Source organism: Lotus japonicus, chromosome 6, assembly GCF_012489685.1.
Source record: "Lotus japonicus ecotype B-129 chromosome 6, LjGifu_v1.2".
In the NCBI taxonomy this organism is placed as follows: Eukaryota; Viridiplantae; Streptophyta; class Magnoliopsida; order Fabales; family Fabaceae; genus Lotus; species Lotus japonicus.
Genome location: NC_080046.1, coordinates 67,268,919 through 67,289,109, shown reverse-complemented (window position 1 = coordinate 67,289,109; position 20,191 = coordinate 67,268,919). Strand labels below are relative to the sequence as shown.

Genomic DNA, 20,191 nt, shown 5'->3' with positions numbered 1-20,191 from the left:
TGGTGTCACAGTTCACTCTACCGCGATGATACACATCAACTTTTTATTGATAAGACAAAACTACTCTTGTTTCTCAAATTTTCTAACACTCTCCCTCCATTGGTTCCATCACAACAATCCTTGTCCATTGCAAAACACCCCTCGCCAAACCTTGAAAGAAACTAGAAAGTCATCATGATGGTTTTGGTTATGGAGATCCAACATTTGTAGAGGTTGCGACATTCTATGGTTCTTTCGCATGAGACAGGAAGGAGAAGAGGCCGAGGAAGACAAATGGTTTGACAAGGTGGGGTGGTTATGGTGGCCCTACCAATTACTTCCATCGCATTATTAGCGCCTAAGCACAATTAGATTGGTAAAAATGGTGGAATGAGCAGCAACTATGATCAGAAGGAGCTTCGACGCGTTGGTCCTTTGCAGAGGTTGGTCCTCCATATAGCACATGGTTACACTGTACTAGTCCTCTAAATCACCGATGAGTCTCAGGTCAACAACTGTCACTTCCACCATGACTGATACATGATTCTTGTGTTGCACCACCAACATTGAACCATATCACCACTCGTTAATGTAGTCTTGCCCTCCTCGTCAACGTCTTTGGAACTTCTTCGCATACACTAACCATAACTTCCTCGTCCAAAATGCTCGGTCTATTCTCTATATTCCCTGCCTACACTCCGATTGCTCACTTATCCTCTGTATGCACCTCAGTTGCAACCACAAATTTGAAGTGTGACCCATATTTTTAGTAGGTCTTACATAAGTCTTAATAATTTAATGAGAAAATGTTAAAAAATAAAATAAAAATTATCTAAGTGAATGTTAATATTATCCAATAGCTTCATTTTTTTTTACTGCATCACCCTAGACAACACCCAGAGTGGATAGTAATTTGACTAATTTTACTTGTTTTGTTTACCAAACAACAAAACATGCAAACACGACAGACACAAGTGAGTGAATTACTAAACCCTGTTTTGCGCCAGGCAGCGGTATAAAATAAAACATGTGTTCTTATTAAGTACAGTACAAACCAAGCAAAGCAAAACAAAACCCTCGCAGACACGCACACACAGAGGAGAGGCAGAGATGGCGCAGTCTCTAGAGCTCTTGCTGATTCAGTTCCTCATGCCCGATAACGATGCCCGCCGTCAGGCCGAGGACCAAATCAAGCGTCTCGCCAAGGACCCTCAGGTGGTTCCTGCTCTCATTCACCACCTCCGCACTGCCAAAACCCCCAATGTCCGCCAGCTCGCCGCCGTCCTCCTCCGCAAGAAGATCACCGGTCATTGGCCCAAACTCTCTCCCCACATCAAACTCCTCGTCAAGCAATCCCTTATCGACAGCATCACCATGGAGCACAGGCACGTAATCAAATACATAATTATCCCAAATTCAATTCAGCTAAATTCATTTCAACATCATCATCATCATCTAACTAATTCGATTCAATTTCAATCTTCTTGTGGTTGGTTGGTGTTACAGTCCCCCTGTGAGGAAAGCCAGTGCCAATGTTGTGAGCATTGTTGCCAAGTATGCTGTTCCATCTGGTGACTGGCCCGATTTACTGCCCTTCCTCTTTCAATGTAGTCAGAGTCCACAAGAAGACCATCGAGAAGTGTGTTATCTTCTTCACACCCTCTTCTTTCATTCTTCACATTCCTCTTTCATTGACATCATGCCATCTAACTAATTGTTGTTGCTTTTGGAATTGTAAGGTGGCTCTAATTCTTTTCAGCTCTTTGACTGAAACAATTGGGAATGCTTTTCGCCCACATTTTGCAGACCTGCAAGCTCTTCTGCTCAAGTGCTTGCAGGATGAAACTAGCAACCGTGTTAGAGTCGCCGCACTCAAGTAAGTGAATGTTCATTTTCGGTGGAATGTCTCTAGTGTACAAACTACAAAGGGATTATTATGGTATCCTATTTTTGCTTATGAAGAACCCTGCTGATTTTTTTCAGGGCCGTGGGATCTTTTCTAGAATTCACTCATGATGAGGATGAAGTGGTGAGTGACCGAGTCATGCCTTTCGTGTAGTTTTAATTATTAAATGAAATGCAAAATTTATGTTTCTACTGATTTTCATTTTTTACCAGTGTTGGCAAACTATGTGCTTTTCACCAGAAGTTAGTCAATTATTTTCAATTAGTTTATAACTGAGAAATTTCAAGGTCACATTGGTGAGAATTAATTATTTCTGCAATCAGCTTCATATTGCGTATTTTCTGACTTAAATATCATCACATGCATGCAGATTAAGTTTCGTGAGTTTATTCCAAGCATCTTGAATGTATCAAGACAGTGCCTTGCCTCAGGAGAAGAAGATGTTGCTATACTTGCTTTTGAAATTTTTGATGAGCTGATAGAATCTCCTGCACCACTTCTTGGAGATTCAGTCAAATCCATAGTGCAGTTCTCCCTTGAGGTTTGCTCAAGCCAAAATTTGGAATCCAACACACGTCATCAGGTTGGTTAGGATCAGAAAGTACATTGCTACCCCTTTTTACACTCTTCCTGATATATTTTTTTCGCTCACTTGCTTTCTGTTTCTTGCTGAATCTAACAGGCAATTCAGATTATTTCATGGCTAGCAAAGTACAAGTCCAGTACTTTGAAAAAACATAAGCTGATCATCCCTATTCTTCATGTTTTATGCCCTTTGCTTGCTGAATCAACAAATGAAAGTGAAGATGATGATCTTGCACCTGATCGAGCTTCTGCGGAAGTTATCGATACTATGGCTTTGAACATCCCAAAGCATGTTTTCTCACCTGTTTTTGAATTTGCTTCTGTAAGCTGCCAAAATGCAAACCCAAAGTTCCGGGAAGCAGCTGTTACTGCATTAGGTGTTATTTCAGAAGGTTGTTTGGAGCCCATGAAAAATAAGTTGGAACCCGTTCTCCATATTGTCCTGGGAGCTCTGAGGGACCCGGAGCAAATGGTGAGAGGGGCAGCTTCCTTTGCTGTGGGTCAATTTGCTGAGCACTTACAGCCTGAAATTGTATCCCATTATGAAAGTGTCCTTCCCTGCATTTTAAATGCTCTTGAGGATACATCTGATGAAGTAAAGGTACACAATGGAGAAGAAGGAAATGGTTTATTAATACAATAGAAAGATAGGTTATCTGCGGCTACCATAAAACAGTTTGTCTGCATTTTGTCTGAGCATTATATTGAAATTTATGCAGGAAAAGTCATACTATGCTTTGGCTGCTTTCTGTGAGAACATGGGCGAAGAAATCCTTCCTTTTCTAGATCCTTTGATGGGAAGATTGTTCGCAGCTCTCCAAAATAGTTCCCGAAATCTGCAGGAAACATGCATGGTATGGGGAAGATTCTGTATTTTTTGAAGTTTGTTATAATCCTGATGAAACAGCTGTTGGTTCATTGTTTTGGTATTTAAATCTGCATTTTCCACTGGCTTGCAGTCCGCCATTGGTTCTATTGCTTCTGCTGCAGAGCAAGCATTCATTCCTTATGCTGAAAGGGTTTTAGAGTTGATGAAAAACTTCATGGTGTTAACTAATGACGAGGATCTCCGTTCACGTGCAAGAGCAACTGAACTAGTTGGTATCGTTGCAATGTCTGTAGGGAGAATGAGAATGGAACCAATATTACCTCCTTATATAGAAGCTGCAATTTCTGTAATGACCTTAGCACTTAAAATCTGTCACCAGTTTTGCTTTTGCTCCCCTTTCCTGGAATAATTTGATTTGCTCCTGTTATTTTCAGGGATTTGGCCTGGACTTCAGTGAGCTTCGGGAGTATACCCATGGATTCTTCAGTAACGTTGCTGAGATTTTGGATGACAGTTTTGCACAGGTCTGCATAGATTAGCTATATGTAGTTCCTTCTATATTGTGCTTACTCTTACTATTGGAATTTTGCATTGCTAAACAGTATCTTCCTCATGTTGTGCCTCTTGCACTTTCTTCCTGCAATCTTGATGATGGCTCTGCGGTTGACATTGATGAGTGTGATGATGAAATCGCTAATGGATTTGGAGGGGTTTCATCAGATGATGAAGCTCATGATGAGCCAAGAGTTCGAAATATAAGTATTAGAACAGGAGTACTGGATGAAAAGGCTGCCGCAACCCAAGCCCTCGGCCTGTTTGCACAGCACACAAAGATATCTTATGCCCCGTATCCTTTGACTGGACTACCTTTTTTATTTCCCTAGTTACTCCTTTCACAACAAAAATAATCTATACTAATAGGTAAGTTTGAATTCTTAAATCATATAAAGCTATTTGGACGAGACGCTAAGAATCTTGGTTAAACACTCTGGTTATTTTCATGAAGATGTTAGACTTCAGGCAATCATTTCTTTGAAACGTAAGTGGAATCTATTATATAAATGTTGGTCTATTTTCAAAGTCGTGTTTGTTTGTCTTACTTATTCTTGTTTTCTGCAGTTTGTCTCTTTTTTTTTATGCATGGAAGGAATCTTGTACTTCTCTTAAATAATTGTTTCTGGGTTGGTTCAGAGCAAAATGCATTTTATAATCATTTTATCATTATAAAATGGTTCTAAATTATGCAGATCAGAATACCAATAAAATGATGTATGAAACCTATTATTTAAATCGTCAATCCACACAGAAGTGTTGAGGAAAAGGAAAAATATAATTCAGCGGAAGTAAACTACCCTTTCTAGTTTGGACATTAAAATTTTCTTGTCTTGCAAATTTGTTTGCACATTCTTCTACATTATTTATTTGTGTTCTCATCTCATTTTTTATTAACTATATATATATATATATATATATATATATATATATATATATATATATATATATGTATATATCACCGCTGAATGCTGATTTGTGTTGGATTTCAACTGCAGACACTTTAACTGCGGCTCATGCAATCTTCCAAAGTCAAAATGTAAATCTTTGCCTCCTCTCATCTTTTCACTTTTTCCTCTTTTGAACTTTCTGTACAATTATCATCCTGTTTCCTTGTGCTATCTTTTGTATTTTGTAAACACTAGAGTTGTTACACTATAATGGAGCTGCCATTTTGATTAGTTGACCAATTATTTTTGCTTTTCATTATTATTGTGTGGGGGTGGGCTACTACTTGATAGCAGACAAAGAAATTGTCTTCTCTTTTATTTAAATGTTAGCTCTTTGGTTTGAACCTTTCCTTTAACTAAAGCCACAATTGACACTGCTCTTGTTTTTCAGGAAGGAGCTGCAAAAGCAAAAGATATTCTTGGTGAGAACATCAACTGGAATAATAAAATATGAAATTTTTGTATATGCTTGTGATTAGCCAGTTCATTTGATCTATATAACCTATTGAGTCTGGTTGGTTCAACAGATACTGTGATGGTTATTTACATCAAGACTATGGTTGAAGATGATGACAAGGAAGTGGTTGCTCAAGCTTGTACTAGTGTGGCTGACATCATTGGAGATTATGGTTATGCAGCTCTCGAGCCTTGTAAGCATGAAAATATTTAACCTATACTTAAAAGTCATTTTGCTAAGTTGATGCTAATGTGACATTTACTCTGATACCAGACTTGTCCCAGCTTGTTGATGCAACTTCATTATTGCTTCGGGAGCAATCTGCTTGTCAGAAGATTGACTCAGACAGTGACATCGATGATGATGATGATAGTGCACACGATGAAGTGCTTATGGATGCAGTTTCGGATCTTCTCCCTGTGTTTGCAAAGGCCATGGGTGCTCAATTTGCCCCCATTTTTGCAACGCTATTTGAACCTTTAATGAAATTTACTGTGAGTTGTTAACTAATTAATGTTATAGTTAGAAATAAATCATAAACTAATATACTCACTTTGAAATGCAGAAAGCTTCCCATCCCCCTCAAGATAGGACCATGGTAGTTGCTTGCCTCGCTGAAGTTGCTCAGAACATGGGTTCTCCTATTGCAGGCTATGTGGATGTAAATTTGTTGTTCTTTTCCTCAATCTCTCCCTCTCTCTCTCTCTATCATTTGCTTTTATGATCTCATTTGTCACTCTTAATGAGTATTTCTAGAATTGTGATTGGTTTGTGAAGTTTATATTATTTTTTTCTCAGCGGGTGATGCCCTTGGCGCTTAAAGAGCTAGCATCATCTGACGCAACAAATAGAAGGAATGCTGCATTTTGTGTTGGAGAGTTGTGCAAAAATGGTGGTGATTCAGCTTTGAAGTATCCTTTTTCATGCTACCCATTTGATAGCTGTTGACTGGTTTTTTTGTTGTTCTTTGTGTTAAATTATGAGGAGACAATTAATATGATTATTCATGTCGATCAATATTAGAAGACATATATCTTGTTTTTCTGGTTTACATCATGTCCTATATACCGTGCATTTTTTTTAATGTACCTTGCATTTTCCTTTATTTATTATTTTCTTTAATCCAATACAAGATACTATGACAATGTATTACGTGGACTTCATCCCTTGTTTGGTGAGTCTGAGCCTGATGATGCAGTGAGGGATAATGCAGCTGGTGCTGTGGCAAGGATGATTATGGTACACCCTGAATCTATCCCATTAAATCAGGTAATTTCCTGCTTTATTTTTATGGCTCGCTCACTCAATTAAAACCTTTTTTTATTTAATATTTAGAGGTCATCTGTTTCAGCTTTTTTTAATGGAAAATTCACTTTTATATTGAAAAACTGTATTTTTTTAATATAGTCTGTTAGTTCTTTTGAAAAAAAATCAGAATATGAAGAAAAAAAAATCAAATTTCTGATTATCTTGAGAAGCTAACTACCTTTCAAGTTTCAAAATAAGAGATCATTTTCTAGTTGTAATCAAATGAAACTTAGTTTGTACTTTGCATAAAATCTCTTAAAACTAAATAACTTGTTTATACATTTTCTAAATCAGTGATCAGTTTATTCTTAAGCTTATACAAACAAGCACTAAAACTTAAGTACATTTCACTTCTAATGTCTCGATCTTTATTTTTTGTGTGGATGCTTGTTAGCTAAATATTTCATTTTAAATTTCTGGGATGCTTTTTACAGGTTGTTCCTGTTTTCTTGAGAGTTCTTCCATTAAAAGAAGACCATGAGGAGTCTATGGCTGTCTATAGTTGTGTCTCTACTTTAGTTGTCTCATCCAATCCACAAGTAATTGTTTCTCTTTAGACCTGTTAAGATTCTTGCTTTCTTTTGTTGTTCACCCAATGGTAATATTGCCTTCCTAATTCTGTTTTCTGATTCTAAATATAATGCAGATCCTTTCCCAAGTCCCTGAATTAGTTAATCTTTTTGCTCATGTGGTGGCATCACCTGTGGAGACATCTGAAGTTAAAGCTCTAGTAGGCAGAGCTTTTTCTCATCTTGTTTCATTATATGGTCAACAAATTCAACCCCTTCTGAGCAATCTCCCACCTGCACACGCAAATGCATTATCTGCATTTGCCCCAAGGAGTTGATCGTGGTAACACATAGCAAAGTAAAATTTTGTGTACTTCCTTACTTGATCTACTTATCATGTACGTTTTTGAAGAAATGAGTTGTTATAAAGTTTTAAGAGGAGCTGTTAAGCCTTGGTGGAAGATCGTTGCATTTAACCAGGTATGGTATGCTTCTTTTGAGTGTGTTATGGAATGTTAGGCATGGAAAGTTATATCAGTTATGAACAGAAAGAACATCTTAAACAGATCTCTGTCACTCTAATCTTCAATGCAATAACCTGAATATTATAGGAATCTCTGAAACCGCCACCTTTAAGAATTATTGCACTAGAGGCATTGAAAGTTCATAATTCCGCTAGTGGATCTCTATAATTTGATGTTAGTTGCGACAAATTTGCTAGGTTTAGTTTTCATTGTAAGACTAATCTCGCCTGTAGTTTGGTAGGACAATGCCCAACAGCCTTTTCTAAAGTATTGCGTTTTAATCAAATACAGTTTGTGCTTACATTTGATGGTTATTACTTCTTTTCCTGCAGGTTGCTGCTGTTTCTCCAGTGCCTTCTAATTTTTCTTTTGGAGACACTGTTATTCTTTTTGCCCCCCTGTTTTTTAATTGTTTCTTGTGTCATTTATTTGATTTTCAAATGTAATATTAATTAAATTTTTTTTCTTCCATTTTAAGAAATTTTGATTGTTGTGTTGTTTTCACTGGCTTGGAGGAGTGAGAGTTGCACATGAGGTTTATGTTCTGAAAATCTGGACACTTTTCTAAAGTGTAGTGATATATGTTCTCCAGTTTTATAAATTCTAGTTGTTTTTATTTGTTGTCTATTTCTGAACGTCTTCCCCAGTAATTGATTTGAAAGTATTAGATGTTTGCAGGGCTGAAGCATTTGCCTGAAAATTTTGGAAGTGAGAACTTTAATTGAGAGAAGGGCTAAACTTTTGAACCCTAAATTAATTAGTGCTTCAATTACATTTTTAACACATTATTATACACTTATACTGTCTCCTAAGCCATCCCTAAAATATGGGAACTAGGGAAATCTTTTCATATGTTCCTTTGAGGTTTTAAAAAAATGGACACTATTTTTTAGGTGTGGAAATATCAGCTCTAAAAGTTGGCATCACTTTAACTTTCTAAATTTATATTTGTGCGAAAGGCCACAAGTAGTAGTCATAAAATCTTGTACTTCGTTTATGCTGCGGCAAAATCTGTATAAAATTTGCAAGCAGATCTATATATATATATAAAAAGTAAAATTCTAATACACACTTTTTTTTGGTCAAATAATACACTCTATTTTACACATTTTTAACATGCTTCAAGAGAAATTTTTTTTAAAGGTCGAACATATGTTTTGAAAAGCGTAATAAAGTGTGGAAAAAATATATATGGCAACAAAATCTGAATGTCTCGAGACACAATAATAGGGCCCATAGTTCCAATAATCCAATATACTATAAAAAAAAAAACAAATTAGAATTCTCAGCAGGAACTCATTAATAGTGAGATCATGTAACTTTTGGGTTTAATGGTGATTGAAAACCGACACTAAATACTTTTGTCTAATGTATGTCCAAAATCGTCAAAAGATTCTGGTCTACTATGCAAATGAAATACATTTTGGTATTTTATTTTTTATTGAGCTTGGAAATTAAGCACTAGATAAGCTTGTTCTGGATCTGATGGCGCCAGCTATATATTGTTTCTTATTCTGTTGACGAAATTGATTGTTTCCTGTAATTGTAATCGCTAACAATGAGAATCATCAGAACGAAACAAAACGACACATGAGTCGAATTCTTAAGAGAAGAAACCCTTCCTCTTCCTCCCTTTGAATTGAATTGGGGATTGAATTGATTCTCCATCTCTGAGAATGGATCCGGAGCAGACCTTCATTCGCGTGCAGGAGAGGCTATCGCAGTTGCTGCCGCCAAAAATCAGAGTTGGTTTGGAGTATCTCTGCCTCTTCACTGCCATTAGCTTCTTCTGTATTCTCGTTGTTATGCACGCCAACTACGTTCAGCAGGTCTGTATCTTTCTATCTTTCTTTCCTTCCTTCCTTCAATTTAGGGTTTTAGTGTTTTCTTTTTCTGCTGGACCGGAGTTAGAATTAATTTTATTATTCTCTCTGTCATTGTCAATGTCAATCAAGCCTGGCTGTTCGGCTGAGCTATCTGGAGTTCTCACATCAGAAGCCCAACTTATTCAGATTAAGGTATATAACATTTCCTTCCATTCTTTAAATGCACATTTTGCTGCATAATATATATCACACACTTTCAAAACTTGTTCTAGATAACCAGCGCCGGCTTGTGGTCTCATAATGACTCTCAATCAAACATAATAGATCCTCCTCAAACACAAGTTCTAAAAGATAAAATTGAGGTTTCTGATGTCACTGGAGATGACCTCACATTTTTGGCTTCCAAGTTTTGGTGGAACTGGATTGCTTCAGCTGATAGGAGGGGGAAATCGGTGTTTAAGTTTTGGAAGACTGACACTGACTTTCATGAACATCAACCTGAAACCACTACAACTAGCCCAAACTCCAGGCCAGTGGTTCAAGATGCTGTCATCAACATTGATAAAGAGGAGCCACGGAATAGTTTTTCTTCATCAGCCAAAGAGACAATAAAAGCAATAATTATAATGATTGGTAAAAAGTGGTATAGGCGCATCACATTCATTTCGAGGCACACAGCGCAGATAATTGCAAGTTTCCAGAAGCTTTGGGTAGGTACAAATATGTTCTTCATTGGATCTAGATTAGACCATGTAGACAATCATGTTGCATGCATTCTGATTGTCTCTAGCCTGAATTTATAAAGTTTATGTTAGTGACCACTTCAGCTCAAATTGCTACTAAATTTTTTCAATTGTAGGATATTGCTGGTGTACACCTAAATATTGATATTCCCAAATGGATGCATATCCTTCGTTTAGACAAGCTTAACTCTTATGCAGGTAATTGCAATATTTTCCATTTAAGTTTGAATTATAAATATAACTTAATTATGCATGCCTAAACTTTTTTTTCTATATGAAGGGAAACAAGGGCCCGTGTTGTTTGGGGATTATTTTCAATTCTTCAATAGTAGTGTGTATGTATGTGTTAAATATAATATGTATTACGATAACTTATTCCGGAAAAAGTTGAGAAATTGTGTTTTTAGTGGTTTTGAAATTTACTGGTATATGTGAATAAAATATGAAATACGAAAAAAATAAAGCATGAGGAAGAATGCTGCCTCTTTACAAATACTATAGAAGATCTTTTTATAAAGTTATGTGGGCTTTGATTTATTCAAATCTGAGAGACGTAGATGTAGATGAGCTTTCACCCTTTGTGTTACTCAGTAGGATTTACAAGCTGATAATGGATCCGAAGTGTAAAAATGGATTTTGTCCGCATTGAATTCTTGGGTTTATAGAATCTATTTGCATAAGGAAGTTAATTAGGAAACCTTTTAAGGTCTGTGGAAGTTTTCTTTTTCTTTAATTAGACGTAAGAAGTCTATGGTGTTTTAGATAAGAAGTCTACGGTATTTTAGATAATCAATTTTCAAGCCTTTGCATGTTGTAGTTGTCCCACATGGATCAGTGTATGCTTTTTATCTCACTTCCTCTTTTTTCTTTCTTTCTTACATTCCATAATGTTTGTAATATTGTTCTATAAGTTGTGTTTTCAATTTCAGTGCAATGGCTTAAAACGAAAAGCAAGTTGTCTGAACCATTATATTTGTACACTATGGAAAAGGTATATTAATCTTCTCTATGTTTTCATTTTTTTAATGCTGAACTTTCTGCATGATATATAGTATATACTTTCAATTTTTGAAGTAGATTATGTCAGTTTGTTGAAGCGTGCTCTTCTATATTGTTGATGAAGTAATGATATTCTGCAGGGGTATTTCTTGTTACCTGAAAGTGCAAAGTCTCATCATAATATACGTACTGTGAATGTTAGCATATCAGCTTGGCACTCCTGCTTTGGAAACAGGTAGCGATGTTAGCATGATTATTTGGTTTTGATGTAAAAGTGTCAGATTGTCTCCATTGAGAGATACTTTTATTTAGTTTTGTTACTGAGCTTTGTGTAAACTGTTTTGCTGATAGGAAAGTTGTTCTTGGCATTTCATTGATGTTTTGCTGTAATATTAAATATTATTTCTAAGATTTTGCCTTGTTTTTTCAATTGAATTGTTTTTTATCTCCAGGTGGCAGCAACTACTCATAAACAGATTTGTAAAATATGATACAATTTTAATCAACAGTTTATTGAGTTCTCCTGGTCAAGGTAACTTCCTGTTCTCGGGAGGCCTGGGTAAACTAATTACATAAGTGGCTACTAACTGCGAGTTTAAACACTTTTCATCCACATACTTTTAACTAGTTGCTTAAATTCTTTTTGGGGCTTCATGGCAGGTTATCTTTATAATTATCAATCAAAGGAATTCTATAACCTTAGTTATGCACACGAAGCTCCTGAAGGCCCAGCTAGGTTTGGAGGTTTGTTGAATTATCCTTCTATCTTCTTTCTTGAGCACTCCTCATTTGTTTAGAAATCATGTGTGTCTATTTTGTTTGCCTTTTCAGCTTGCATTATATCGAATTTTGTGCTGTAAAATGTAGATCAAAAGTTCTACTGTTGCCTTGTATCTTATGTATCATTTGGTTTTGCAGACTACCTTGTAATGAAGTGTGGCGTGCTTATGATGTCCTTGTTTGTGTTTTTCACTACCACAATGTCTGTGTCATTCACATTGAGAGAAACACAGACTCGCATGCTGAAGTTTACAGGTAGGCATTATTTGCTCTGTGTACAAATGTTTCATTAAATGAAAATTGATTTAATGAATTCTGCTTGCATTGCCTTTATCATGTCTTTAAGCGCATTCATGGATTTCTTGCTTGCTTCCATGATCACCTAAAATAATTTTATTGACAATCATTAAGTGGGTCAGGGTTGTCCAGTAGAGCTTTATCACTTTGTGAATAGAACTTAGAAGGTTTGTTCAGAAAGTTCTGCATCCACTAACTCATGGATAAGTATGCTAACTATAAGAATAGAGTCATTTTGTACTATTGATTATGCCATTTCTGTTCATGGTTTTACGACACTTTTCTGCTCATGGGATGGGATTAGCTTTTCACATTGCTAGTCTTTACAGTGCAGCTTCAACACCATGCTCGGCATCGCCTTCCAACATTTCAGCTGATATTTGTACATGTGATTGAATCGCTAGTCTTTGTTCCTGTAAGCACTCATTTTAATTTTTTTTTTGTCAAAACCATCTATTTGGGTTGAATCTCCATTGTGCCATTTCTTATTGGATTAGCTTTGCTGATAAAGTGCTTACTGATTTCTGCAGATTATGATTGGTATTCTGTTTTTTCTCTTCGAGTTTTATGATGATCAGTTACTTGCCTTCATGGTCTTGATTCTTGTCTGGTTGTGTGAACTATTTACTCTTATCAGGTATTTCTCTCTCTCTCTCTCTCTCTCTCTCTCTCTCTGACATGTAACTCATAAAGGTTGTTAAATTTGAAATCACTTAGACAGTTGTGTATGGTGGCTTTGTAGCTCAGAAATGATTTTTGGTTTTATAATCAGTTGGGGCATGGTTGTGTACTGAAGTCAATGCTTGATGGGTTATCATTAAATTGTAAATTTATCCGATTCAATTGTTCAGTATTGTAATTTGGCTGCTAAAGCCTAAAAGTATTGTCAGCTATAGTCATTGTGCAGGTTAAAAATTAACTGTTTCTTTTTTGCTCTTCCTCATTGGGCTACTCTTCCCTTCCACGGCCATGTCCAAATGTATTTTATCAAATTTGGGATTGGTTAAAAGGGAATTCAGCTCATGCTAAGCCAATTTTTTTATATTTTTAAGCCATAACCAAAGAACCTTTGACTGGTGATTATATTTCACATCATTAATTGATTGTGACACCTGTATGTATTTGACATATGATTAATCTGGCAAATTACACTTTCACGCATATTTGTATTGTTATGCTACCGTTTGATGGTTATCTAATGAGCGTATTTATTGTAACTGGCAGTGTCCGGACACCAATATCAATGAAGTTCTTCCCTCGCTTCTTTTTGCTGTATTTTCTGGTCTTTCACATATATTTCTTCTCTTATGCTTATGGTATGTATATACTGTTTTTTTTCTTTCTTCTGGTTTAGTTGGATTAAGTTAATATAATCTGGAAATGATGATTTTAAAATAAATTTTCAGGTTTTTCATATTTGGCTCTGTTTACAACTGCAGCTTTCATGCTTCACCTTATCCTGTACTTCTGGGATCGGTTTGAGGTATTGATGACCATTGTTAGTTTTCTTTTTTCTTGATTTATATTTTTTTGGGGGGGGGGGGGGACCTTTGCTCCCTATTAAATTCTCCACCGATGGTTATATTGAATTTGATACTTATCTTCTGGGTTTGTTACTTTGTTTTAAATCCTCACACTTCTATCTCCTATATGTTACTTTAGCATGTTGATGTTGGTAGTATAGACCCAGGAATTGAAGAATTTTATTTCTTGCAATAGGAATGTATTTTGCTGTCTGTCAATGTATTTCTGATTAGGTTATTCATTGCTAGAAAGATGGCATTTTATTGTCTTGGGAGGTTCAAAGACTTGATTGGGAGATAGGGAAATGTGGGCCTAGTGTGAGTTTAGAAACTGACTAACAAACAAATACAAACTAGAAATAGGATACAGAATATTATTCAGATTTTAATTCTTTATATCTAAAATGTCAATTGTTGTAATTATCATTCTTTTAGAAGCTTTCTTTCTCTGTTCACTGTAGATTTCCTCTTGTATACTTCTTTGAAAATAAACTAGTGCAATGTTTACGACTATTAGGTACCAGCATTGCAAAGGTTTATGCAAAATCGGCGGTCACAACATCCGGACTTTCACATTACCTCATCTACGATTCTTGCATCAACATTACACATTACAAGATTGAACACAAGGAACCAGGGACTAAGTGTCACAGACTTTCCTTCTGGGGCAGGGTTCAGACCTGGTTTCAATCAATCAACGCCTCAGAATAGACCAGGAATTATGGACTCTCAAGGGCGGTCAGAAAATAATCCAGACAGGGTGGCCAACCCTGCACAGATTCCTGATCAAGCTGACATTCGACAAGCAGAAAGAGGTCCGAACCCTGGATCCATGAATTCATTTAGTTCTTTGTTATTATGGATATTAGGTGGGGCCTCATCTGAGGGCCTCAACTCGTTTTTTTCCATGTTCAGAGATGTGAGAGACCAAGGGCAAGTTTTTACTGAAACTCCTGGGCATGAAAACCGTGAGAATCAGGATGATGACAGATAGTGATGAAAAATTTAGATTGGAGTTCTTGTTAATTGTATAGGAATGATGTAATGGATATAATATAGGTGACTGAACTACTTTCTCGTTGGTCTAAATGAAGATATAAGTGGGAAAAAAAAGTTTGTATATATATTCTAATTAGCTTTTCCTTAATGCTGAATTTTTGCACGTTTTGCCCCTCTGAATGGCGTTGAATATTAGGAGCTAAAGTGTTAACCACAAAGTAAGCATGGTATTTAAAGGTGGAGGAGATATTGCCGTGGATGAGTGGTTAAAACAAGATAAGATTAGTAATGAAATCCTTGAGAGTAGCTTTTATTGTAGAAATAATACTAGAATTTTGTCTTTGATTTTTTATCTTGTTCAAGATAAAGAAGGGTGATCTGATCACATGGAGATAGTACAAGTTAGAGGTAGAAGAAATCTAAAAAAAAAGTTGTAGGTAAAATCATTTAGAGATTTATTGTCAAATGACCTGCTTTGTTTTATTTAATGATGGGATATTATGGTTTCGTTTAGTATGTCCTCGAATGATAGCTCAAGTGGTAAGAGCTAGGGGACATATGAGCTGGGGTGGGGAGGTCCAAGGATCAATCCTTGAAGGGAACAATTTATCTTTCCGATGTAACAAAAAAAAGGTTTCGTTTAGTCTATAGAGCTGATCTAATGGAAATTAAATGAAAGTTAAGGCATTTGGCAATAAATCATTATAGAATGTAGACTCAACTAAATATACAATATTAAGAAATCATAGCTTGAAAATGGTACAAAAAAATCAGCATGATATGATATAGTTGCAGTACTTGTTTTATTGGGATTTCATATGCAGCCGCTGAACCTGGAAGCATTATTATAGTTGACATGAAAAATGCTGCCATAATTTGCATTTTACTTTTTTGATCCATCTCATGTCTTTGTTGAAAAGATGAAGATGGATATTTGCTCATGGTGCTTGGTGAAAAATCTAGTTACACTTGGTGACTATTGTTTTGGTTGCGTATCTTTTGAGAAACCTATCTTCTCAAACAATTGTAATAGTAACAGCTATGTCCTAAACTACTGCTAATAATGTTGAGTTGCATCTTGTAATGCTGATCTTCACCTTGAATGGTGCAAACTGTGCTGATAGGAAAGTTAACAAGTTACAATGGAAGCAATCTAAAGGCTTTTGGATTAGGCTGCATTAGGAGGCAAGCTGCTTTGGAAAGACGCACTGTAACTGTAATTTTTTAAGATAGCACCATTGGACCAGTGGTGGAATTTTTTTTCCCTTTTTTCGACAGCGCAGCCCCCAATATGGATGACCAACAAGAATAGGATCATCTTGTGACATATGACACTGTTGTTTGAAACTGTGTTTATCTCTGTCTTCATAAGTATTTACAGCATTCCACTTATTTTACAGTATGAAGAGAGATATCGGCACAAAAATTTAACAATACCATGGAGAGTATCTTGATCCAGGCTCTACATCTTTCATTCTTTGGGCCAAAATGTATCATTGTTGATGTGCGTCAGTGAGTTGGTAGCCCATTATTGATGCCATTGGATAGGAGTTCAAGAAGTTATCAGAACATGGTACCAGTAACTTTGTTAAACTGACAGTAAAGTATTATGAGTCCTCTATCATGTTTGTAGCAAATCAGTGCATGTCTGCATACAACTATGGTTATTATTAGCAACAATCTTGTAGAATGCTAACAGCTTCTTTCCGTTGTTCATCACTTAACTCTCTGGGGAAGTCAATGAGGAACTTTACATGAAGGTCACCTCTTTTCCCTTCATTTTTGGGGTTTGGCATTCCTTGACCTTGAATAACTTTCACAAATTCAGGATATATAACAGTATTCTCAAATGACAGAGTCATGTTTTCCCCTCCTAGTAAAGGAATTGGTATGGAGCAGCCTGTAAGTGCATCTACTAGAGGAATCTCCGCACAAATTTCCAAATTGTTTCCATCTCTCCTGAACAAAGGGTGTTTCTTTTCATCAATCAAAAATACTATATCAGCAGGGAGGTATCCAGGTTTCTCATCTCCTACTCCCTCAAATGTAATCTTTGTTCCTTTTCTCCATCCTGGCTTCACTTCAATCTTTAAAATCTCCTCCTCTTGGATAATCACCCTGTTGCAAAATTTAGTTAGCAATGTCCTTCTAAACTGATGTGACTTGAAAGAACATTGAGATGTGGCTAACAGAGGACCTCGTCACCATTGGACATGAGGCAATGTTGACGTGACCCTCTGTTAATCACTTCACCAATCAACCATGAGATTTTGAAATATGGGAACTCGAACCAAAGTTATATATAAAAGTAGAAACCAAAACCATAAAAATTAGATGGACCAAAACCAAATTTAAGAGTAAAATTGGTAAGTAAAAACTTATTTAAGCCTAATTTCAAACTTGAAAGCTTATACCCCTTATCTATGCTCCACACACTCAGATATGATATATATAATTGCCTAATTACAAGAATTTTAGCAACACAATTTATCTGTATGGTCACATGAAAGCAACATACCCGGGAGGATTTCTGATAACATCTCTAGTAACTTTAATCTTCTTGGTGCATCCAAAGCATAATTGCTCAAGTGTGCATTGGAGATTTTTCTCAACAACCGGGGGTTTCCTTCTAACTGTTGTCTGTGAAAATATGATTGGTGTTGTGGCCCTTCTGCTGAGATTGCTTGACAGAGACACTGCAGGGATGTGTTCTGCTTCTCTGGAGCTTCTTCTCCCGACATCTATTGTTGGCGAAGAAGATTCACGGTTGCAAATCTCAGGCTCAGAGATATCCATTTTGCTCATGCTCCTTGATAACGAAGCTGAGGAACCCCTTCTGCTCATGATCCTCTTGAGGGAGGATGCAGCAATCTCTGTGGCGCTCTTTCGGCTCGAACTTCTTGATATAGGGGTAGGTGTCTTGCATCGCCTGCTTTCATTTCTTGACAGAGGCCTTGGTCTTGGATTTGGGGTCTTAGATCTTCTACTTGCAGTCCTTGACAAAAATTTAGGACTCCAAATGTCTTCATCCACTCTTCTATTGTCATCACGCTCAGCACTTGAGGGTGTTGTTGGGTCCTGCACCAAACGAAGAACATGAGAATATATAATGTCTCATAACATCAGTTTATAGGCACAATTAAGATAAATATTGTTGGCTTCTTTGTTTCTATCAATACAATCATTTGTCAATCATCTTTAAGTCATAACATACATATTCTGTTAGAACTAACTCTCTTAACCGTGTGGATGAAACTAGGTGCAACCAAAATTGATCGGTCATCTCCTAAAAGAAATTTTCTTAAATAATATTCAAAATGTGTAGCCTCTCTCAAAATTCTTATAGTACCTACTTCAATTAGCCATTGTTAAATTTGTTTAATGTGTTAAAATTTTCTTCTATATCCATGTTTTCTGGTTCCACCCCTCCTCCTAGTGAGATTCTTTTCTTAGACACAATACTCAAACATAATATCTTAGTTAAGGGGAATAAAGCAATGTGAATGATTGTATGTTAGATGGTGTGTGTTGTTCCAAAAAGAAACATAAATTGAAGATTTACCTCGAGGTGGTGGTGGTGGGTTTTCTTGTGATCATGATGATGTCTTTTGGATACAAGCGATTTGTAAACCTTGCTTACATCTTTCAAAGATTTAGTTTTTGGAATCTTAAAGAGGTGGTGCAAATCCAATGGTGGGGAGCGTGGGTGGTGGTCTCCCATTGCATTGGAGCGATGATGGAAATGGGAGAGGAAACAATATCCAGAGAAAGAGAAGAAGAAGAAGAAGACGAGGATGGTAATGGTGGTGGAAACTTAACAAACAAAGGTGAAGACACGTTTGAACAGAACATGGACGTTTCATTTGTTTTGTTTTCATGTTACGTGGACCTAACTCTATATTTGGTGTGGGGGGACGTAATAATCTCTCTTCAAAACATGTAATTAGAATTCTTGTTACGATTGTCATCAACAAACTCATTGTTTTAGTATTATCTCCATTTGGCTGATTTAGAAATCTTAGATGGTAGATTAAGATAATATCATGTGTGTGCAATAAAAATTTGTTTAATAACATTATATATATACCTATATATCATTGTATGTATGCACGCTTACATAACAAAAACAATATTTGAGAAAGGCTAACAAAATATTAGCCAAGACCAGAGTAATCCTAACCACTTGAAAGCCAAAATTGACACCAATTGACCGAGACCAGAGTATCTACCCCATAGAGGAGGCAGAGCAAAAATCATGCAAAATTTCAGCACCACCAGGGGAAGAGCAGGTCAAACCGTCAAACCACTCAAAAGACAAAATCAACAAACCGTTTTGAAGCTACAAAGCAATGTGAAATTTATGTGAGTCCAATCAAATAAAATCTCTTACCATACTCAGATTAGATTTACTCTAACAAGATAGAATTAATTTATTCTCCAAGGATCACCATCAACCATAGATATGATAAAACATTGTTCAGCAAAAACAAAATAACTTAACTTGAAAAACCACCATATATAATGTCATGGGAATATGATGATACCGTCCTAAATGCAGAAGTAACAAACATGCATCTTTATTTGATAATACGGAAATGATTATGAAGCATTAATGCTTTGAAACCCAGTAAGATATTTAAGACCCTTATGGCTCCACTTTCACAGATACAGCAGCAGGCTCCATTTTCACAGATACAGCAGGCTCCACTTTCACAGATGCATCAGGCTCCACTTTCACAGATGCAGCAGGCTCCATTTTCACAGATGCAGCAGGCTCCACTTTCACAGGTACAGCAGGGGAGCTTGGGACAGAACTGGAAGAAGCGTCATTATTAGCAGGGACTCCATTGCTGGAGGAAGCAGCATCAGGTACAACAACCGAGAGGCCACGCTCCCTCTTCCTATAATAAATGCCACATGCATTGCACAATGTCTGCACAAAGAAGATTAAAACAAACATACCATCACCATTATAATCCAATCAAGCATAATTGATATATTGAATGACATGCAGGCAGGTATTATTATTATATCATATAAATAAGGGTAAACTTTGTGCTATAAAGCTTCCACTATGCATGAAGTCCATGAGGGGTCGGATCCACTTGAATAAATCTAATGTAGCCCGTTTTATCCCGACTCAAACATGTAACGACAAAGTCACATGACAACAATTTTACTTTTGTGCCGAGGCTCGCCTTCAATATATCATACCCATATTTTAATTTAGCTAGCTATTATAAAGTCTAAAGTGAGAGAGTGATGTGAATGAGCTACTTTAGATAATAAAAGTAATCATCATAACCGTTGATTGATTGATAAATGAGTGATTGTGACTCAAAGAATATCCTAGTTTATTATAGAATAATTATACATGTACAAGTATAAGATTACGGTTTCAGCAGTGGTGATTACATACTTTACC

General features: G+C 36.3%; 3 protein-coding genes across 6 annotated transcripts; 2 read left to right on the top strand and 1 right to left on the bottom strand.

Annotated features, from left to right (window-relative positions):
- Positions 1-1,020: 1,020 nt before the first annotated feature.
- LOC130723389 (uncharacterized) lies at positions 1,021-8,200 on the top strand. The gene is made up of 21 exons (XM_057574412.1): positions 1,021-1,364; positions 1,486-1,618; positions 1,719-1,855; positions 1,963-2,008; positions 2,256-2,468; positions 2,568-3,071; positions 3,190-3,324; positions 3,430-3,645; positions 3,734-3,823; positions 3,902-4,146; positions 4,250-4,338; positions 4,850-4,890; positions 5,193-5,223; positions 5,329-5,451; positions 5,532-5,752; positions 5,824-5,919; positions 6,057-6,169; positions 6,392-6,527; positions 7,001-7,105; positions 7,213-7,555; positions 7,932-8,200. Exons 1-20 carry the CDS (start codon positions 1,090-1,092, stop codon positions 7,411-7,413), a joined length of 3,150 nt encoding a protein of 1,049 aa, XP_057430395.1. The 5' UTR covers positions 1,021-1,089; the 3' UTR covers positions 7,414-7,555; positions 7,932-8,200.
- A 797-nt stretch (positions 8,201-8,997) lies between these two features.
- Positions 8,998-16,186, top strand: LOC130723390 (membralin-like protein At1g60995). 4 transcript variants are annotated; one of them, XM_057574414.1, is made up of 15 exons: positions 8,998-9,428; positions 9,555-9,617; positions 9,698-10,135; positions 10,285-10,366; positions 11,098-11,159; positions 11,308-11,402; positions 11,620-11,699; positions 11,828-11,911; positions 12,086-12,202; positions 12,574-12,659; positions 12,775-12,881; positions 13,469-13,560; positions 13,651-13,727; positions 14,285-14,582; positions 15,891-16,101. In XM_057574414.1, the coding sequence occupies exons 1-15, from the start codon at positions 9,276-9,278 to the stop codon at positions 15,992-15,994; spliced, it is 1,938 nt and encodes a 645-aa protein (XP_057430397.1). In that variant the 5' UTR covers positions 8,998-9,275; the 3' UTR covers positions 15,995-16,101. The 4 variants fall into 4 exon arrangements, with proteins under 4 accessions (XP_057430397.1, XP_057430399.1, XP_057430398.1 ...); XM_057574416.1 differs by lacking the exon at positions 15,891-16,101 and adding an exon at positions 16,167-16,186 and having other exon boundaries at positions 9,001-9,428; XM_057574415.1 differs by lacking the exon at positions 15,891-16,101 and adding an exon at positions 14,683-14,891 and having other exon boundaries at positions 9,002-9,428.
- Positions 16,146-18,768, bottom strand: LOC130723391 (uncharacterized). Its single transcript, XM_057574418.1, has 3 exons — positions 18,329-18,768; positions 17,285-17,844; positions 16,146-16,884 (listed from the first exon to the last, which is right to left on the bottom strand). The coding sequence occupies exons 1-3, from the start codon at positions 18,485-18,487 to the stop codon at positions 16,437-16,439; spliced, it is 1,167 nt and encodes a 388-aa protein (XP_057430401.1). The 5' UTR covers positions 18,488-18,768; the 3' UTR covers positions 16,146-16,436.
- Between the last annotated feature and the right edge of the window lie 1,423 nt (positions 18,769-20,191).